Source organism: Natator depressus, chromosome 5 (assembly GCF_965152275.1).
Source record: "Natator depressus isolate rNatDep1 chromosome 5, rNatDep2.hap1, whole genome shotgun sequence".
Taxonomy (NCBI): Eukaryota; Metazoa; Chordata; order Testudines; family Cheloniidae; genus Natator; species Natator depressus.
In genome coordinates, this window is record NC_134238.1 from 12,877,376 (window position 1) to 12,897,802 (window position 20,427).

General features: G+C 44.0%; 1 protein-coding gene across 2 annotated transcripts in view; it reads right to left on the bottom strand.

Moving 5' to 3' along the window:
• LOXHD1 (lipoxygenase homology PLAT domains 1) overlaps positions 1 to 20,427 on the bottom strand; it is a 310,109-nt gene that overhangs the window by 28,630 nt on the left and 261,052 nt on the right. For both annotated transcript variants that reach the window (XM_074952316.1, XM_074952317.1), the window contains 2 exons: positions 12,096 to 12,273; positions 5,120 to 5,305 (listed from right to left, as the gene is read on the bottom strand). In XM_074952316.1, the coding sequence (XP_074808417.1) occupies positions 5,120 to 5,305; positions 12,096 to 12,273 (364 nt within the window). The remainder of the gene's footprint in view (positions 1 to 5,119; positions 5,306 to 12,095; positions 12,274 to 20,427) is intronic.

Here is a 20,427-nt window from a genome sequence, read left to right on the forward strand (position 1 = left end):
ATGGGTTACAATGGCACTGAGTCTGAGGTTTCTGTGTCCCAAACCCTAAACCTTGTTTAAAACTGTTGCATGTAGGACAGTGACTGGGTTATGTTAACACCTTTGGCTCTTTGGGCCCATTTATTCCATCTCAATTAATACAGCATCTCACAGCACACGCTTTCTCACTGAGCAGAGAGGTAACCAAGTGCCTCTAACAGCTTTTGACAAATGGTGAGCTTATCTTTTACACTGCTTTTAGGAACAGACGTATTTTTATTCTCCACTACCTGCACAACTTGAGTATCACTGAATTTGACTCAGGTGAAACCTAACAATAAACTCCATGCAGGCACTGAGACAGAAAATCTTACCTCTAAAAGCCTCCAGTGCAAAAACATTTTACTACTCTGGGTGAATACGGAACAGTGTTTTGAGGATGCTAAAGATATTCTTGTGATTGAAGCATATTTCATGTTTTACTGAGGCATACGTTATGTAAGAGCACTTAGCATGCGTAAAGAGTAATTTGTAGGCCAGCATAACAGATGAGGCTCATAGTAAAGATATGCTTTTAAAGAACAGATAACTTTACAACTGCTTGTATGGGCTAGTGAGTTATTTTAATCTTATGGGGCAGAGAGAGGGAGAGAGTTCTGATACTACCGTAATGAAGTAGGTTAGATAGACATGAGTAACCATGTAACATTATTATGTGACCCTTGTCCTACCTTCCCCAATGTTATTTGCTTCAATAATTTTTTGTATCCTGTCTAAAACTGTGAGCTCTTTGGGGAAGGATGATTGTCTTCTGTTTGTTCTCTAAAGCCCACAGCACATGTCTGTGATAGACAGATACAAGGAAGGGGCCTTTTCCCCAGCTGTGAATAAAGCGGATGAACAGCGACAACTCTTATTGAAATAGGAGCTCAGTGCATTCACCCACTTCCATGTGATGAGTCTCAAGATACATTCAAGCAGGCTGATTTTAAAAAGGCAGGGAACAAAACTGGGCACTGGATTTACAGAATATGTGGACAACCATCAAGAGTTGACTAAAGGGCTTCAGAAAAGAGTTTTGGAGTTTGAAACTTAAACAAATCTTTAGTAAGGGCACAGAGAGTCCTTCATTTTCTTTTCATAATGTATTCTTTTATTATTGTCTGAAAGGACTGGAATTGGGTTGGTGCCTACATACTACAGTGATGGAGCCTTCAGAATTGTGATATATATTGAGCGCAAGTGCTAGGCAGTGTAAGACCTACAGTAGTAGGACCATACCTGATAAGTTCCTTTAAGGGCCATCTGCTATGGTCAGAAAGAAGGTATTCTCCAGTTGTGTCTATCTCAAGAAAGGTGGATGTGATTCATTGTCCTGTGGAAGAGTCACCCAAAAGAAGTGGTGGAAGCACTTGGGATATTTAAAACAAGATCAGATAAGACGCTACTAAATATTATGTAGGGCACAATCCTGTTCTGGCAGAGGAATGGACTGAATTACATGGTGACTCTCTTCTCTCTGTTACTTCTATGACAATAAAGAGAAATGTGGTTTCTCAGTAATTAAGCTCTTTGAATCTCTTTAGATCAAGGTGATGGAGATGGTCAAGAGTTGGAAACTGATGACTCTAGAAACACTGTACAGAACTTCTCCTAACAAGAAGGATGGAAGGAAAGATAAGAAAAAAGTCTCTCTGATTCTGTAGGGAAATAATGTCACTACTCAGAGTTTTTAGTTACGTAAATGCAGGAACCTCAGATACTGGAAAACATTCAAACCTGATACTTCCACATTGATGACTAATTCCCAAACCAGGAAGGGATTTGGAAGAAATGCTTGCTCAATCTGTGGAGTAATTGTGGTTCTTCGAGATGTGTCCCCTTATGGGTGCTCCACTCAGAGGTGAAAGTAAGTCGGTATGGTGTACCGGCAAGAGACGGTACACCGTGCTGGACTGGACCGGCTTCTCCAGGCTGGCGATTTAAAGGGGCCGGGGCTCCCTGCAGTGGCCGGAGCCCCAGGCCCTTTAAAGTGCCACCCGTGCCTCACTTTAAATCGCCACTTGAGCCCAGCTGCCGGAGCCCTGGGGTAGCGGCAGCAGGGCTCCAGCGGTAACTTATAGGGCCAGGGCTCAGGCCATTGTGGGGAGCCCTGGGCCCTTTAAATTGCCCTTGAGCCCCGGGGCTCCCAGCCACCTCTGCAGCTGGTAGCTCCGGGGGTGATTTAAAGGCCCCGGGGCTCCCCACAGCAGCCGGAGCCCTGGCCCTTTAAATCGCCGCCCGAGCCCGGCTGCCGGAGCCCTGGGGTAGCGGCAGCAGGGCCGGTGGTGATTTAAAGGGCCCGGGGCTCTGGCTGCTGTGGGGAGCCCTGGGTCCTTTAAAGCACTGCCTGAGCCATGCCGTTGCTACACCAGGGCTCTGGCAGCCAGGCTCGGGCGGCGATTTAAAGGTAGCTGGTAGCTCCAGGGGTGATTTAAAGGCCCTGGGACTCCCAGCTGCTGCCGGAGCCCCGGGGCCTTTAAATCTTGATTTAAAGGTCCGGGGTATTTAAAGGCTCCACCTCTTCTGGTTGAGGCCAAGCCTCTTCCAGTTGAGGCCACACCCCCTGCTCAGGACTCCGGCATATCAAAGTTGAGTCCAGTATGGAAGTAAGTACAGCTGAGCCGAACACAGTATCAAAAGCAGAGTCGTGAATTATTGCATAGTATGTAGAGACACCCAAGTAGTGGCCTTACATATTTCAATATTGGTCACGTTTTTGGGAAATGTTATAAGTAAAAGTCAGCATGGATTTGTCAAGAACAAATCATGTCAAACCAATTGACTGGCTTTCTTTGGCAGGGTAACAAGTCTTGTGGATAGGGGAAAGTGGTACATGTGGTCTATTCTGACTTTAGTAAGGCTTTTGATACTGTCTCGCATGACCTTCTCCTAAATAAACTGGGGAAATACAACCTAGATGGAACTACTATAAGGTGGGTGCATAACTGGCTGGAAAACCGTTCCCAGAGAACCCATATCAGTGGTTCTAAAGTCAAGCTGGAAGGGTATATCCAGTGGGATCCTACAGGGTTCAGTTCTTGGTCTGGTTCTGGTCAACATCTTCATCAATTATTTAGATAATGGCATAAAGAGTACACATATAAAGTTTGAAGACGATACCAAGCTGGGAGGGGTGGCAAGTGCTTTGGAGAATAGGATTAAAATTCAAAATGATCAATGAAGATGACATGTGTTCTGATTTAAAGCACAATTCTCTTTCTTACAAGTGGGAAAAAAAAAAACCAAGTAAATTTATATTGAACAAAACCTGGGTAGATAGTTTACATAGGGCCCAAAATTACAGCTCCTAAATCTGGCAAAAATCCTATTACATGCAGTTTTAAACATACATTGGGGGAATAAGAAGACAGAAGAATTTGAGATTGCAGTGTATGAATATATTCCTAAACACTGGCTATTTTCTCAGATCTGCTTTGCGTCTGATGGATATGTTATAATTTTGATAGCATGATTTATCATTGGGGGAGATAAAAGTTCTGTTAAGGAAAAAATTCTCTTTGTAATATTTTTAATTACTAACCTCTTTGAAAACAGATTGGCACATCCATTTTGATCAGCCTCTGCTTTCAAACATGGCACCGAAAAATCAGGTGGAGCCTGCACTGTCTGCCCAGCCAAAATGCTACCATGTGTTTCTATAGCGCCTTTGTAGTGTTTAAGTGCTCAGTCAATCAGAGATAGAGAGCTGGCCTTTAGTAGAGTTTGGGTGAGCACGGAATTAGGCCCATGAAAACCTGGCATGCTATACTGCTCAGATTTTGAGCCTCTACGTTTGCAGGTGCAAATTGTATACACAAATAACTGTGGGCAAATTGTACGTCTACAATTTATTGTGTCTGAAATCTTCAGTATTGATCCATTCTGGTCCAATGAAGTCAACAGGTGTGTTTCTACTGACTTCAATGAGAACTGGTCTAGACTGTTACTTGTCTAAATCCCTAATTTGAAGACACAGAAACCACACACCTAAGTGACCTATGTTGTTGGTGCAAATAATTGTGGATCCAAAGTTATGCTTGCATTGATGTGTGCAAGCAGAAATGGAGGCCACGTGAAGTGAAAATTTGTATTTCTTATGTTTTTACTCGGCCGTTTCAGAACAAGTTTATATTTGGAGACTAACGGCAAACAGCCCTTCAGTTTGAGATTCTGATCCAAAAGGCTGATTTTACATTAATTCCATGTGGGTCACAACCTTCCCCATTCCTATATATTGTCCGTAAGGAGAGATAGAATAAGAGGAGTCAGCATTTGATTCATTTACATGTATTGCTATAATGAAAACCAAGTGTGAATGCAAGATCTTCTTTTTGAGATGAGAAACTCAGTTGTTAGCCAAGATACAAGATGAAGCCACAATGAACCATGGTAATACCTTCTTGGACAGTTTGCTAACATGCTACTTGGCATCTGCATACGTTCCCTAATGAATGTAGCTGCACCGAGTGCTGTGCTCCCTAATTCATTTAAGGTTTCAAACAGTAAAAGGCAGAGCCCTGCAAACTCTATACATATAATACATATAATATAGTGATTTTAATAAAGATAGACATAGATCCTTATGGTTTTTATCTTCTAAAGCTCAGTGCATTACACCAAGCTACATTACTCTGTTGCTTGTCAGTGTCAGACTGATGAAGTTAAATTGCTGGAATGTGGTACTGTCATGTTACTAAAGTTTTCCATTAACCGAGTCATGTTGCGAGGATGGCAGAGACCGGATGTCTGGCACTTTGCAGAATATAAAGACGGCTATAGAGGTTATTATTGGTATGACAGTAGCACTCCTAAGCCGCCACTGAGAGAGGGGCCCCATTTTGCTAGGCGCTGTACAAACTTATAGTAAGAGAGAGTCCTTTCCCTGAAGAGAGCCTGACTAAACAGACAAAGAATGGCAGGGGAAACAGTGGCCCAAAGAGGTGAAGTGACTTGCTGCAGATCACGCATTGGGTCAGTGGCTGAGCTGGGATTAGAACTCCTGAGTCCATGCCAAATCCACTAGACCCGGCTGCCTCTCCTAGCTCTAGACCATTACCCACCCCACCCTTCACCAAGCCACTCACGTCAGTCTGGTTACCTTTGTTGTCGTGCCAGACGCGCACCTTACACAGGTCTCCCAGGCTCAGTGTGTCGGGAAAATTGAAAACATCCATCTGGTTCCTTTCAAACTTGTTAGACTTGTTAGACTCCTTCAGAGCAAGAGTCCCACTGTCTCCGTTCTCCCCAAACATAATCAAGGACACGTTGGCGTCGGTACCAGCCCCTGGAAGGAGATAGCAAAACACAACACAGTAACTGCTATGATGTCTCTGAACGATTACCAAGCCAACCAAAATGGGCACAGAGACGGCAGGCTAAAAGTGACTGGGATTCTTGCTCTAATGTGCAAAACTCTTAGGGTAGAGGTGATGATTAGAGTTGATTCTTGCAGGATTCTGCTGGACCAGTAAAGAGAGGCTTCACAGCAGGCAGGTAACAAGTGGATACTTTTAACTTGTTCCCACAAATTTAGTGTGAATGGCAAGTCCTTATACGCAAGTTCTCATAATAATTATGATAATATATGTACCTCTTATATAGCACATTTCATCCACAGATCTCAAAGCACTCTACAAAGGAGAGCACTGTCATTATCCCTATTTTATGGATGGGGAAACTGAGGCACGGGAAAGTGAAGTGACTTGCCCAAGGTACCGGCCAGCCCAGTGGCAGAACTGGAAACAGAACCTAGGTCTTCTAAGTCCCAGTCCAGTGCTTCATCCTAACATTCCTGGTGTCTGTACCAGAGTAATACAGTAAGAACATGGCTGCCTGCCACTGCCTGCCATTCAGTAGTGCAGTTCTAATTCACGGGGTAGCCTGGGATCTCCCAAATAGCATGGTGTGATAACACGGGCATTGGAAGCCATTCTAAGCACCACCACAGGCCAAAGGACACACAGTTGCATAGGAGGCAGGCAGCAGGATCATTGCACTGGGGCCCAGCACAGATGCTCTTAAAGGCAGGGCAGGGAAGCCGACAGTAAGAGATTTGTATCATCTTTGCTTAGAGAGTAGGATGCCAAAAGTCATAGAAAAACTAGTGGTCAAGGAGCTAGTACCTGTTGGAATGCTCTGTGTTGGGCTTGTGGGCTGGCATGGACACCTTCCTCCTCACTGCCACAGGCCTCTCTTGGCCTGCCAGGGTCCCTTCCCACTTTGCCATTTCCCTCTCCTGGCAAGTAGTGGCCCCAGACTGATCCTCAAAGTGCTCCCACATGGGAGAGAGGCTAGTCGTGCTCTACGGGCTGGCCCTCCAGATACTGCCCATCTTGCTGCTACCTTCCTCCCTTTGTCAAGCATGGGGTTTGAGTGCAGGGCTAAGCAAAGAGCACAGGGAGTGTTCCACAGACACGACCAAACTGCTGCTATCTTGATCACAGAATCACAGAACTGGAAGGGACCTTGAGAGGTCATCTCAGACACTTGCTGTCTCTCCCAGAATTCTAACTCATCTGCTTTCCCCATTCTTCAGCACAATGCCCTCCGCACGCCTCATTCAAGTGCCCTCAGTTTCTCTCCCAGCTGCACCACCATCCTTACCTTCTTCCTATCTACCTCTAGTCTCTTCTGCATCACACAGGGTCTATGCACACGTGTGCTTATCTAACAAATACAGTGGGTGAGATTTTCAGAAGCATTCAGCATTGGCCTAATTCTTCTCTCACTTCCTTCAATGGTAGCAGAATTAGGCCAACACTGAGTGTTTTAGAAAATCTCACCTATTATGTGTCTCTCTTCCACCCCATCCCACCACAGAACAATCTAGAAAGGAAGCATTTCTAAGATGGCCTCTATACCAATCTGGTACCCAGTATGGAATTTCACATGGGTGTGGGTGAAATTATGAGCATTTTAGCATTTTGCCTGGCACCTTCTATAATTCCATAATAAAGCACTGGTTCACAGAAGCAAATTTGCTTTTCTGAGGCCGGACTTTTATTGCTGCATCAGACCTGAGGGGCCTTCTAATTCTGGCAACTGTAAAAGAGACTATCAAACCCAAACTTGGCTCACAAAGAAACTCAGCCTTTGCCACCCTTTGCTAGAAGCCCCAATTTTTCAGACTTTAGAGGCCTCAAGCCAATTCTTGTACAAGCATATTGCAAACCCATCATCTGTACAATGATTTTTGTACAGCTCTGCTCAAGTGCCAAGGGGAAAATGTGAGGAACCTGGAAAGCCTGTGACAAAATAAGTTTCACTGCAGGACAATACTTTATAACTCATTCTTCCAAATTTGTATTAACCACATACATCTTTACATAAAGAAAAACAGAACCAATGCAAAAGTAACTCACTTGCATGCAGAGGACAGTCAAATAAATGTCTCACATCCACATGACATTTTGCTTATGTTAAATTGGGACTAATTTTCAGCAGTTCCCTGAGAAAAATTTAAGGAAGGAAGGAAAGCACCGGGGATTCATGCAGTTCAGTCGGCAGTACCTTTCATGGCTCTAAAGCTTGCTGAGGTGATGAAGAAAGCAAAATAGTCTACTTTCTTATAAGAGGCAAGCTCCCAATTAATGCAAGGTCTCAAAAAAACACAGAACTACCTGGCTTTTAGCAAAACCTTCTTGGCAGGAGGCAGCTTATGAAGGCCTCATGCCGTGACAGTAACCTCACAAGCAATTAGTACGAGATGGGAAAGAAAAGAACAGAAATTGCTGAATCAATGGCTATTTCACCTAGCTGACTTTTTTTGGTTCCTTGAAACAGTCAGACACACTTAGGAGCTGCAGCAAATTTGACATGCAATTGACAAACAAAACAAAGAGGTCAAGTCAGCCTGATGAGGTAGCTGTCATGCTCCTGGTGGCAGAAGCCAGAGTGGGTCCTTTACTCTTTGAGGAGCTGTACCAATTTACCAGACTTGGGCCTGATCCAAAGTCCACTGAAGTCATTGGGAGTTTTCCCTTGAACTGAACTGGCTTTGGATCAGACACTTAGAAACGGACTGCACCAATCACCTCATATTAGGTAAATTGTAAACTGTAGCTGAGCTTACAACAGCAATAATGGATCGTATAATAGCAGGGATATTAATATTTACCCGCCTCTTAGGCCAGCTGCATTAAGTAATGAGTTTTGAAGATAGAGAGAGCAATATTATTATTAGTTCAGGATCTTTATTTTTGCAATGCCACATATTTGATGGCTACAAATAAAATATAGAAATATGACTTAAATCAAGATCACTAAGGAGAGAGGATGGTTTTGAGCATCAGGAGATCTGGGTTCTATTTCCAGCTATGTGTCTGTCATATCCTGAATTAAATAGTTTAAACCTGAGTCACTAAAAAGGAATAGCTCTTACCATGTTTCTTTCCTTCCTTCTCTGCTGATTCCCCTCCCTAAACTCCCTTTCTAATGTTCTCAAGTAAAAATTGCCTACACTCACTGCCTAGTACTGCGCCACTGAACCAGACGGACTCACCATTACCTTGGGCAAGTCTCTTAAAGACAAATATTCAAAAGTGTCTTTAAATTTTGAGAACCTTCATATCTGGGGACCCAAATATACCCCTCACTAACTTCATCTGAAGTTATGACTACTCTGCACCTCTGAAAGTGCAGCTGAAGTTGTCTCAAGTTTCCTTCTTAGCTGCTGGGAGACCAGCTCTTTCAAAAGCCAAGCCACTTATCTAGTGGCCCAAAGGAGGACTTAGGGTACATTTAACCCAAAATAGACATGCCAGGATTTTTTTTTAAAAAAAGGATGCCTCAAGATAGGGCCCTGACATCATAAAATCACCCACATCTTCTTAAAGGGTCACCTATCTTAGGCTGAGCTAGAACCCAGAGACTGTATTAGTGTATCCGGATTCTAAGGATCTTAGAACAGGCCCTTGTAAACCTATTATTTCTGCATTCATGCACTGTACCGGTTTCCTATCTGCTTTAGGGAGCAATTCAAGGGGTTGTTTTTAAGGAATATAACCTGGGACCTGGTTGCTTTAGAGACCTTCTCTCTTCCTATCTACCTTCATGCTGACAGCTGAAGCACTTCTGACAGCCCCTAGGTCTGGTCTTTGGAAGATCTGGTCATTTGCAGTAGAGGACCCACACTTGCAGGAGGGGTGGTAGAATCATCTCCATTTCTCCGCCACAGTCCAAGTTTGCTGACCTTCAGAGCACAGTAGAAGGCCCATCTATGACTCAAGCATTTTCTTGAGCCTGAGTAACACTGAGGTATTTTAAAGTGTTGGGAAAGGGTGAGCAATTAAGGTGGCTGGCAAAAGTGCTCCTGCCTAATATAGGTAGCAGAGTTTGTGTTATTGTTTAAATTACTCCAAGGCACCCAGAGGCTGTGGAGATGGATGCAAAAAATAACTCTATAATGAGAAATAAATGGGCCTGATTCTGCTTTTCTTTACACCAGTGAAACTCCATTGAGTTCAGTGAAGTTACTGCTGGTTTGCATCGGTGTGACAGTGGCAGATGCATCATGCTCAATATATTGAACAAGCAATTTATTACCTAGAGAAAAGGGCTTTTCCTGAAGACAAGTGGTAACCACAAAACACATAAGGCATGGTTCACAATTTGAACCCCTCCCAGATATGTTGGCTAAAGCACAGTATCATTCCAGTTTAGTGTATAATTTGATCCAAACCAAACTCATTCTCATTTTCATCTGTTCTCTCCCACCAACTGCCGTGGCTCATAATGAAATAAAATGTTTCATCATTCATACCCATCACCCTTCATTCAACATGAAGAGGAGGTGAGTCTGTGGCTGCTGTCATCTCCCATTCCGCTCTCATTTCTATGGTGAGACAGGGCTGAATTGCAGAAAAAGTTCACACTATGATCATACTATTTATACCAGATGGAAGGTCAAGCACACCAACTGTCAAGGTTCCTTCCCCACTCTGAACTCTAGGGTACAGATGTGGGGACCTGCATGAAAGACCCCCTAAGCTTATTCTTACCAGTTTAGGTTAAAACTTCCCCAAGGTACAAACTTTTACCTTTTGTCCTTGAACCTTTATGCTGCCACCACCAAGCGTCTAACAAAAATAACAGGGGAAGTGCCCACTTGGAAACGTCTCCCCCCCAAATTATCTCCCCAAGTACTACACCCCCTTTCTTGGGAAGGCTTGATAAAAATCCTCACCAATTTGCATAGGTGAACACAGACCCAAACCCTTGGATCTTAAGCACAATGAAAAAGCAATCAGGTTCTTAAAAGAAGAATTTTAATAGAAGAAAAAGTAAAAGAATCACCTCTGTAAAATCAGGATGGTAAATACTTTACAGGGTAATCAGATTCAAAACATAGAGAATCCCTCTAGGCAAAACCTTAAGTTACAAAAAGACACAAAACCAGGAATATACATTCCATTCAGCACAGCGTATTTTATCAGCCATTTAAACAAAACAGAATCTAACGCATATCTAACTAGATTGCTTATTAGCCCTTTACAGGAGTTCTGACCTGCATTCCTGCTCTGGTCCCGGCAAAAACTTCACACAAACAGAGCCTTTGTTTCCCCCCCCCCAGCTTTGAAAGTATCTTGTCTCCTCATTGGTCATTTTGCTCAGGTGCCAGCGAGGTTATCCTAGCTTCTTAACCCTTTACAGGTGAAAGGGTTTTTCCTCTGGCCAGGAGGGATTTAAAGGTGTTTACCCTTCTCTTTATACTTAGGACACCAACACATCCTCACTCTTTCTCTTGTTTTTAGTACTCCACAACACGTTTTTACTGTTTTGCAGCCCCACTGGCCCCAGGATATCAGCGAGACAAGGTGGGTGAGGTAATATCTTTTCCTGGACCAACTTCTGTTGGTGACAGAAACACATTTTCAGGCTATCCAGAGATCCTCTTCATAAAAGATATACCTCACCCACCTTGTCTCTCTACATGTTTTTAAGGCACGCAGTGGGCAGCGATGCAGCAAAATGGTGCGATGTCACGAAGACACCTTGTCGGGGCGATCTTTAGATTCTAAACACAAATCCCTCACACGGTGTAAATTCAGTGCTGGAAAGGGGGAAATAAAAGACTAAGCAATGTTGTAAGATCCAGAGCTAAGTCAGTCAGAAAGTGTGTGTACGTGATAAAGTGTATCTTGGACTGATTTGGCATTCAGTGATTGTGTAAAATGAGTGTAAGATTCACAGAGGAGTTGGAGAGAGGGTCCCATGGAAATAGGCAGTGATCCCAGCAAATGGCATTGCAAGCGCATTTTATTGAGATATTTGAAGCTCTGCAGCTTTCTTCTGTCATTAACTGAACTTTTCCAAAGTTTCACAGTCTGGGTCTTACCCTTGGGCTGGCTTTTCATGCTCTTTAAATACTTTGCACTTTCATAGAATCAGAATTGTGGGGTTGGAAGGGACCTCAAGAGGTCATCTAGTCTAGTCCCCTGCACTGAGGGAGAACCAGGTATACCTAGACCATCCCTGCAAGGGTCTCAAAGCATGTTACAAAGGACAGTGAATAACATCAGCCCTGTTTAACAGAGAAATACACCAAGGCACCAAGCAGTTAAGGGAATAACCCAAGTCACACAGGAATCAGGATCAGAATCAGGCCCATTCATTTCTTATTATAGAGTTATTTTCTGCATCCATCTCCACAGACTCTGGGTGCCTTTGCATAGCAAGTCAAGGAATTGAACCCAGATCCCCTGAGCCTTAACCACAAGAACAACCTTCTGCTGTACACAACAGCAGGACCCAATCAAGAAAGGACCAGTGACAGTAGCAATGTGTCTAGCAATTGTTGCCTATTAACTCTTTAAGGGGAAGCAGCTGCAATCAAATACAGACCTAGAGGCTTAAAATTATATTCGCTCTCTAGCAGGTTTTCTGTTCTCCACTGAATAATGTCAAGTTTCTGTAATAAAGACACTTTTATCCTCCAGGGATTTCAAGGTTCCAGGACGGTAGGACTAAATTCTGCCCTAAGAAATTGCATAATTTCCACTGAAATATGAGATTGTATCTGTAGGTAAAATTTGAGCCTGGTGCTAGCAAATCAGAAATAGCCCAAATGACCCTACCTCCAATATCGCTGGTTTTAACCTGAACAGTGTATGTGGTATTCTCCATCATCGGCTCTTCATTTATCACTGCAGGCATCTCGCACACAAGAGCTCCCTTAGCATTTCTGAGCTTGGACAGCCATGCGCTGTATGTAAACGTGGTCACTTCTTGATTCGACAGGTTCTTCATGATGATCTGGGGAAACAAAGGAATTTCAGCCACGGTTAAAATAAGGGCAGAGATAAGGCTTAGAAGTAGCACTGTGCAGTTGAGAGTGGATAGATTGTTTGGTATAACTCTGGCCGCAGACCAGCGCAGAGTCCAACACACATGTATTCAGGTCACCAGCTCCTTCTGAGCAACTTTTACTGGTATCATGATGGCTCCATTGGGATGGGAGAAGTACTGTGTGCTATTCTCGAGCAACCCCTTGTGGCTAATCCTCTCCACAATGCTGGACCTTCGTATGATGGAAAGGCAACGGCCCCCGCAAGAGGCTATCTAGGGCTGGGCGCGGAGCGGTGAGTCAGAGGAGCCTGGCATGGTGCTACCTTATCGGCATATGGCAGTGTTGCCAAACTAGAGAGATTTTAAAAAAAGTCAATTGAAAAAGAAACTATAATAATTTATCTTCAATGTAATATTGCAACCAAAACTGCACGAATTTATCTTCAATGTAAAATGCAACCAAACCCTGTTCCCAGTACTAGTGATCCTGTGCCCCACACATGCATTCTGGTACCATTGTGAGTAGCGTCATATCCTGACCAAAGCTTTCAGGAAAATACCTGGTGCAGGAGCCGCCATGCCTGGATCAACAAAGGGACTCAGGCATTGTGATGCAAAGCATTGCAATGCCTAACTTTTGGGCACCTAGATAAATCACAGCACAACACTGCAATCTCCAAATCCTGAGTTCGGTGTCTAGGCTTCCCTATACAATGATTGGGGAGAGGTAAGCGCTTTAGACTGCAATCCACAGAAGCCAGCATGGTAGGCAGAGAGCTGCCTAAGCTAATGAATGGAAGATGCTGATGAGAGGGGTCTTTCTGAAGCGGCAGCCCTCTCATGGACATAGGCGCCTAAATCCATGCTGGAAGGAGTCACTGATCGCTGTTAGCAATCCCTCTCCTGGAGTATGGCCGCTAAAGTCATTCCTTGTGAGCATGATTTAGGCACCTGCCTCCTTCCACACAAGATGTGCAGGGAAGGAGGTGGTAGTGTCACCCACCTAATAATTTTTTGCACAGTGGTTTGAGGACTCACCTGGGGTGAGGGAGACAACAGTTCAATGCTGCCCTCTGCCTGAGGGGGAGAATGGATTTGAACAGGAGTCTCCCACCTCGCAGGAGCATGCTCTACCCACCCTGCTGTGGGCTAGTCTGATGTGGGGGCGGGGGGCTCCCTCAATTTCTCCTCTTGAAGCTTCCATTCATTTTAATGGCAGTTAGGAGCCTAAGTACCTTTAAGGAGCTGGGCCTCAGTGCCCATGGTTTGAGCCCAATGTTATTCTCGTTGCATTTGGATCAGGGTTAGAGTTAGAATTCTAGCTTTGAGGTGGGGCTCTTTTTGTTTGTTTTCTGTTCTTTTTGTTGAGAGCATTGGCTGCTGGCTTGACAATGCCAGTGGGGTAGTGGATTGTGTTTCAACTATTTTTCAGCGAAGCCCCTTGAGCCTCTGATGGGAATATTTAAAATGTTTTTCACCTAAATATATTAATAAATGATAGTTGACCCTATTAGGATTTTGACAGGAACTTCAGTATCTCTATAAGAGGGTGGCCTTCTCCTTTAAGGATCAGGAGGCCTGGGGCTAGCCAGTCAGCCCCTCCCTCGCCCCCATGCCCTAGTTAGCTGCCTAACTGTGGTCAGGAGACAGCCTGAAACCCCTGGAACTCAAACAAGGACTAAGAAAATTCAGTTTGTGGGAGGAGCCACAAGTCTGGGGGCAAGGGGGCAAGCTGGACTCTTGTGGAAGGCTCTGAAAAGTTTCCAGAGAAGTAGCCTGGGAGTCTGGGCTCTACCCAGAGCAGGAAAGATGGAAAGGGAACCCACAGGGGCTGAGCTTGTGAGAGGGGAAGCAGCTTGAGAGTCAATCACAGAAGATTAGGGTTAGGAGAGACCTCAGGGGGTCATCTAGTCCAACCCCCTGCTCAAAGCAGGACCAACACCAACTAAATCATCCCAGCCAGGGCTTTGTCAAGCCTGACCTTAAAAACCTCTAAGGATGGAGATTCCACCACCTCCCTAGGTAACCCATTCCAGTGCTTCACCACCCTCCTAGTGAAATAGTTTTACCTAATATCCAACCTAGACCTCCCCCACTGCAACTTGAGACTGAGACCAGCCGAGCTCCATCCTCTTTGGAACCCCCCTTCAGGTAGTTGAAGGCTGCTATCAAATCCCCCCTCACTCTTCTCTTCTGCAGACTAAATAAGCCCAGTCCCCTCAGCCTTTCCTCATAAGTCATGCGCCCTAGCCCCTTAATCATTTCCATTGCCCTCCGCTGGACTCTCTCCAATTTGTCCACATCCTTTCTGTAGCGGGGGGCCAAAACTGGATGCAATACTCCAGACGTGGCCTCACCAGTGCCGAATAGAGGGGAATAATCACTTCCCTCAATCTGCTGGCAATGCTCCTACTAATGCAGCCCAATATGCCATTAGCCTTCTTGGCAACAAGGGCACACTGTTGACGCATATCCAGCTTCTCATCCACTGTAACCCGTAGGTCCTTTTCTGCAGAACTGCTGCCTAGCCATTTGGTCTCTAGTCTGTAGGGGTGCATGGGATTCCTCCATCCTAAGTGCAGGACTCTGCACTTGTCCTTGTTGAACCTCATCAGATTTCTTTTGGCCCAATCCTCCAGTTTGTCTAGGTCACTCTGGACCCTATCCCTACCTTCCAGCTTATCTACCTCTCCCCCCATCCTAATGTCATCCATGAACTTGCTGAGGGTGCAATCCACTCCATAATCCAGATCATTCATGAAGATGTTGAACAAAACTGGCCCCAGGATCGACCCCTGGGGCACTCCGCTTGATATCGGCTGCCAACTAGACATCAAGCCGTTGATCACAACCCTGTAAGCCTGATGATCTAGCCAGCTTTCTATCTATCTTATAGTCCATTCATCCAATCCATACTTTTTTAACTTTCTGGCAAGGATACTGTGGGAGACTGTATCAAAAGCTTTGCTAAAGTCAAGATATATCACATCCACTGCTTTCCCCTCATCCACAGAGCCAGTTGTCTCATCATAGAAGGCAATCAGATTGCTCAGGCATGACTTTCCCTTGGTGAATCCATGTTGACTGTTCATGATCACCTTCCTCTCCCCAAGTGCTTCAGAATGGGTTCCTTGAGGAATGCTCTATCCCAGAGCAGAGAGACTTAAAGGGAGCTCAGAAGATGGAGTCCAAGGGGAGCAAAAGAATTGCTGCCAACTTCAGTCTGTGTGGAGAAGGCTGAGAGGACCCACTTCAGGGGAGAAAACAGAGCAGGGAGTGCCTGCATTGCCATTATTGGCCAGCAGGGGTCTTATAGGGCAGGCACACCCTGTGACAATCCTTCACTTTTTTTTTTAAAAAGGTGTTTCAGGAACAGTGTGTATAAATACAGCCCCAGTAGTGTGCTGTGTAGTTAAGTGAATACCATCACTGGCAGGAGCCTTAATCTGCACCCAAGCAATTTTGCAATTTTATTTTGCTGTGAATGTGATGCACCCCATAATGCTTTATGGAAATATGCTTATGAATGTAAATATGACATAACTGGAATATGTTTTATGCTACATATGCCATGTAACATATCTCTGCAAAGGTTATGATCCACTGAATATATTCATCCTATTTGTATGCATGTATCATTTTTGTATTCAAAGTTATGAATATTGGCTGTGTACTTGTTTGAATTTAAGTAGCCTTAGTAAGGCACTTGGTCAGCTTCTTTAGAAAGGAATTTGCAAGTTAAGTGCCCAACCAAGGAACACTTAACGGACTATGGATCTTGGAAGACTCCAATCCACATAAGAAGTCTACCTGAGGACATTCAAGGTAGCATGTAAACAAAGGCTGCTGCCTGTAAAAACTGAGTCATGCATGGACTTGTGACTTGCCCATGTGACTCCAAAACTCCATCTTGGAGCTGTATTTTGCATGGGGGGGGGGTCTCCACCCACAAGAGAAAGTCTATTTAAGCTCCTGGGAGACCCCTCCATTTTGTCTTCAGCTAGCTCAGGAGATAGCCTCTTCACCCCCAAAGATTACCTGAAAGAGACTGGAACAAAGGATAGTAACCACAGGGGTGGGAGTGATTGCTGGACCCAGACTAGAAGGAGGCTAGTCTGTAAAAGAAGCTTACTGGAACATCTCTGAAGGTGAGATTTCATCTGTAATCACTTTCTTACTGTATTAGGCATAGACTTGCATGTTTTATTTTATTTTGTTTGGTAATTCACTTTGTTCTGTCTATTATTACTTAGAACCTCTTAAATCCTACTTTTTGTATTTAATAAAATCACTTTTTACTTATTAATTAACCCAGAGTATGTATTAATATCGGGGGGGGGGGGGCAAACAGCTGTGCATATCTCTCTATCAGTGTTATCGAGGGTGAGCAATTTATGAGTTTACCCGGTATAAGCTTTATACAGGATAAAATGGATTTATTTGGGGTTTGGACCCCATAGGGAGCTCGGCATCCGAGTGTTGGAGACAGGAACACTTCTTAAGCTGTTTTCAGTTAAGCCTGCAGCTGTTGCGGGACGTGGTTCAGACCTGGGTCTGGGTTTGTACAGGCTAGCGTGTCTGGCTCAAACTGGCAAGGTTCTGGAGTCCCAAGATGGCAGGGAAAATAGGTTAGAAGTAGTCTCAGCATATCACCTGGCAGTTCCCAAGGGGTTTTCTGTGATCCAACCTGTCACACTGAGTACTGTAATGGAGAGGTTTGGTACATCAATAATTTCAATTGACCTCTACCCACATCTGCCAGAAGAGTCCAATCTGAACAGCTTCCCCTGGGGGCATGCAGACTCCCTAATGTACACAAACCAATGCTGGGGGTAATTGCCTTTGTGCTTATACTTTAAAGTGCCCAGCACACATGTGTAGAAGAATCCATAACGAGATTCTGATTCTGTGATTGTTCTCATCAGGACACTGAAAAAGGAAAGAGAATAACCCCCTCTTCATTGCAAAGGGAGAACACTTGCGGGCTCTACTTTGAATGAACTGTCTCAAACTCTCATGGAATTTTTATAATATAAAGGAAAACTCTAACCAAACAATGCCAACTCAGACGGTTTGTCAGGTATTGGATGCAATGCAAGGAGTGTTTTAAGGCAGCTTCATAGCAGACTGGGCATGGATTATACAACCCCAAATGAATCAAATGCCCAGATTTTAAAGGCCTAACAGTTTCCCTTTCTCCCACTCAGCAAATCCTCATCTCCTCCCATTAGTTCCCAACCCACTACCTTACCTCCCAGAGCCACTGAAATGCTTTACCTTCACTAGCAGGATCCTTGGAGGGGACTAATCAGTAGGGGATAGGTATAACCATTGAGGCACTAGGTGGAGCTGCCATGTGGCCCAGAACCCCGACAACAGCAGGAGAGTTGTAAAAAGTGGCCTCTACTTTTAAGTGCTTTGAATCTTGGGTCTCCTGACTTCAGCCACCCAGGGCCTGATCTCCTGAAGTGCTGAGCACCTGCAATTCCCGTCGGTGATATAGGTGCCCAACATTCTGAAAAATCAGGCCTTCAGCGTCTCAAGGTAGACATCCCAACATTGTATCACCCCAAATCAGTGGCAAGTTTTGAATTTTTTCCTAAGCTCTTCAGAGCTTTCGACCCCTTACTGCATGGTCCCAGTGCTGCAAACTGCTGTGTGTGCACATAGGGATCTGTTTGCAGAACTGGGGACTAAGTTTGTAAAATGCCATGTTAATGTCTGGGGATATATAAATAACTATGAACAATGATGACTACTGCTCAACATGCTATGCATCAAGATCTTGATCCCATGAATATCTGAAGCCATAATTTGCAAAAAGAAAAGGAGTACTTGTGGCACCTTAGAGACTAACCAAAAGGTGCCACAAGTACTCCTTTTCTTTTTGCGAATACAGACTAACACGGCTGTTACTCTGAAACCTATCATTATGCATAATTTTCAATCCATTTTTAAATATTTTAAGTCATACTTTTAAATCCGTTTGCATTTTTAATGCAGTTTGGATCTTAAGTATCAGGTTATTTACCCCACTGAGATTCTGAATGGGGTTGCAACATATCTCAAATAGAGAAAAAGAATTTTGAAGAAAAATACCTTTTCTGCTGGTAAGTTTGGCTATGTACATCTTTAATGACAATTCATGCGTTTTCATTGGTATTTGTGCACTTCTATTTCTAGTAAACTAAAAGCAGCATAAATTATGATCAGCGAACTGTTTACAAAAAGACCAAAGAGAATTAAAATGAACGTTTATTGTTATTTCAACAAAACAAGAAAACTGAGAATGTCCTATGGCTAAATAGAGCAACAAATGGTTAATTATGGGGTTGATAGCTTAATCTAGCTTCTCATTTCACCACAGTTAGTTAGCACTAACTGTGAACCATCTGTCTGAGATTTTAGCAATATCCCCCCATGTATTTCATGATGTGGTTTTAATATGCATTGCTGAGAGAAATGGTTCAGATCAGTTTTCATGTCACACCAAGCTACATACGTTTTCAAATTCGGAATACAAATCAGGGCACACAATGGCTCCCTTCTCCCATTTTATGGATCACTCCTGTCCTGGTTCACTTGTTGAGAATATCATGTTGTACTTTTACCTCAGGAAAAAAGAATCAATAAAGAATGTTTGAAAAATTGCACTATAGTTAATAGAAAAGTCCAGCTTTCTCAGCTTCTTCCCTCTCTCCTGTACTTGTGTACTAAAAAGGAGACGAGGGCAAAATTTTCAAAAGTGCCCAAGTGGCTTAGGACCCTAAACCCGATTTTCAAAAGCATTAAAAAAGAATGTAGTGCATTAGTTGTTTGTCTGTCTCTGTGGGATGTCTACACAGGGATAAAATACCCGTGGCATGACGGTGGCTGGCCAAAGTCAGCTGATTCGGGTTCACAGGGCTTGGGCTGTTGAACTAAAAATCACTGTGGAGACATTCAGGCTTGGGAGGGACCCCGAATTCTGGGTCCCTGCAACCTTGCAGGGTCCCACAGCTCAGGCTCCAGTCCCAGTCCGAATGTCTACCCAGTGATTTTTCAGCCTCGGAGCCCAAGCTTCATGAGCTCAAGTCAGCTGACCTGGGCCAGCAGCGGTTTTTTTTAATCCCTGTGTAAGACATACCCTGTGAGGGCTGTGTGGCTGGGGGTTACCAGGTGAACAGGTCAGGTCAGGTGAGGTCTATTTGTTGCATCTCCATGAGGACCATGTGGCTGGGATTCTTTGATCAGATCTGGTGTTCGAAGTCTCTGATGGGGTAAAGTTAAGCAGCAAGTCTTAGTATATAAGTCAGTTGCCAAGTGAACATTTAAGGAGGAGAACAGGAGTAACCAGGGGAGTTTTGGAGGGAACTGCAATAGGAAGTGTGATTCCTTCTGTTTTAAGTATGGTTCTATGCCAGGTAGTGGATATGAAGGACGAGAGAACAACTGTTGTGTTTTGCTTTGGATGTGCTATGTTTTCCTTTCTGCTGGAATATAGTAAAGATTTCTGGTTCATGAAATGCAAGCTGGTGGCCATACTGGAGGACAAGATACATAGTCTGGAAGCACAGGTATCAACAGTGTGTAGTGTCTGAGAAAACGAAGTCTTTTTGGACAACCAGATTCAGAAATTATTGCTACAGATTCCACATGGGGAAGGTTTGCCATTGGAGAGAGTATAAACCAAAGAAGAAGATAGGCAATTTGAGACCAAGAGGGAGGAAAGAGAAACAGGTGGCATTCAATCCAGCTAGTGAGCCAGCTCAGTGAGCCAACTATCAAGGAACTTATCTCTAGAAGAATGGAACAGAATGCTACAGGAGACATACTTGATGGGCGTTCTTGTGATATGGTATGAAGCAATCAGCTACCAAGAGAGATTCTTCAACTGTCCTAAGAAGACAAGCAATCATCATTGGTGACTCCATCAGAGTGGACAGATAATTCAGCAAGGGACTTCTTAGTTGGAGCAGCCCGGAGGGTGTTAAATTAATAATCCAAGAGGAGAATGGTAAGGAGGTGAATGTTGTACAAACTCAGCCTGTAATGAACAAATTGAACCAATGTGACAAAGAATGTAAAGAGAAGGAAAATATCAATTGCTTACATACCGATGCTAGGAGTCTGGGCAATAAA